The sequence below is a fragment of the Corvus brachyrhynchos genome, unplaced genomic scaffold, assembly GCF_000691975.1.
Source record: "Corvus brachyrhynchos isolate BGI_N302 unplaced genomic scaffold, ASM69197v1 scaffold155, whole genome shotgun sequence".
In the NCBI taxonomy this organism is placed as follows: domain Eukaryota; kingdom Metazoa; phylum Chordata; class Aves; order Passeriformes; family Corvidae; genus Corvus; species Corvus brachyrhynchos.
This window is the reverse complement of record NW_008238434.1, coordinates 1283200-1283659: the sequence shown is the minus strand read 5'-3', so window position 1 is coordinate 1283659 and position 460 is coordinate 1283200. Positions and strand designations below refer to the sequence as shown.

Genomic DNA, 460 nt, shown 5'->3' with positions numbered 1-460 from the left:
CAAATAGTGTTAAAAAAAAGTAACAAGCCAGTTTGCTCATTAATTAGGGCTTCTCAAAGGAAAATCTGCTCACACAAATCCATGCCCATCCCCTTTGGTCACTCAGGTTCATAAAAGCCAGCAGTTAGCAATGCTAACTAATAATTAATTTATGGGTACATCAACAAGATTTGTAGGTCCTGGGATCTACACTAAAGCTACCCAAGTTTCACAGAATTTCTTTTTGAGACTACAGGTGACTCAAAGAATTCTAAGAAGAGAAGATACTCTTTTTACATTGTTTGATTTCTGGGAAAGACCAGAACAATACCTTTTGCAATGGAAGCCTGGATTTTGAAAGCCACGGCCTCCTCCAGCGGGTTGTACTCAGTTGTGATGGAGGCAGCGCGCAGTGTTTGCACCAGGAAGGGCATCTTGCCCTTGGTGGAGTCGTAGGTGATGGTGTGGTTCCACGTGTAGG

The 460-nt window shown here is 42.8% G+C and overlaps 1 protein-coding gene across 1 annotated transcript in view; it reads right to left on the bottom strand.

Annotated features, from left to right (window-relative positions):
- Window positions 1–460, bottom strand: part of HMCN1 (hemicentin 1) — a 185525-nt gene that overhangs the window by 20213 nt on the left and 164852 nt on the right. The window contains 1 exon segment of the mRNA XM_017736452.1: window positions 311–460. This exon segment is cut by the window's right edge and continues 22 nt beyond it. Within this exon segment, the coding sequence (XP_017591941.1) occupies window positions 311–460 (150 nt within the window).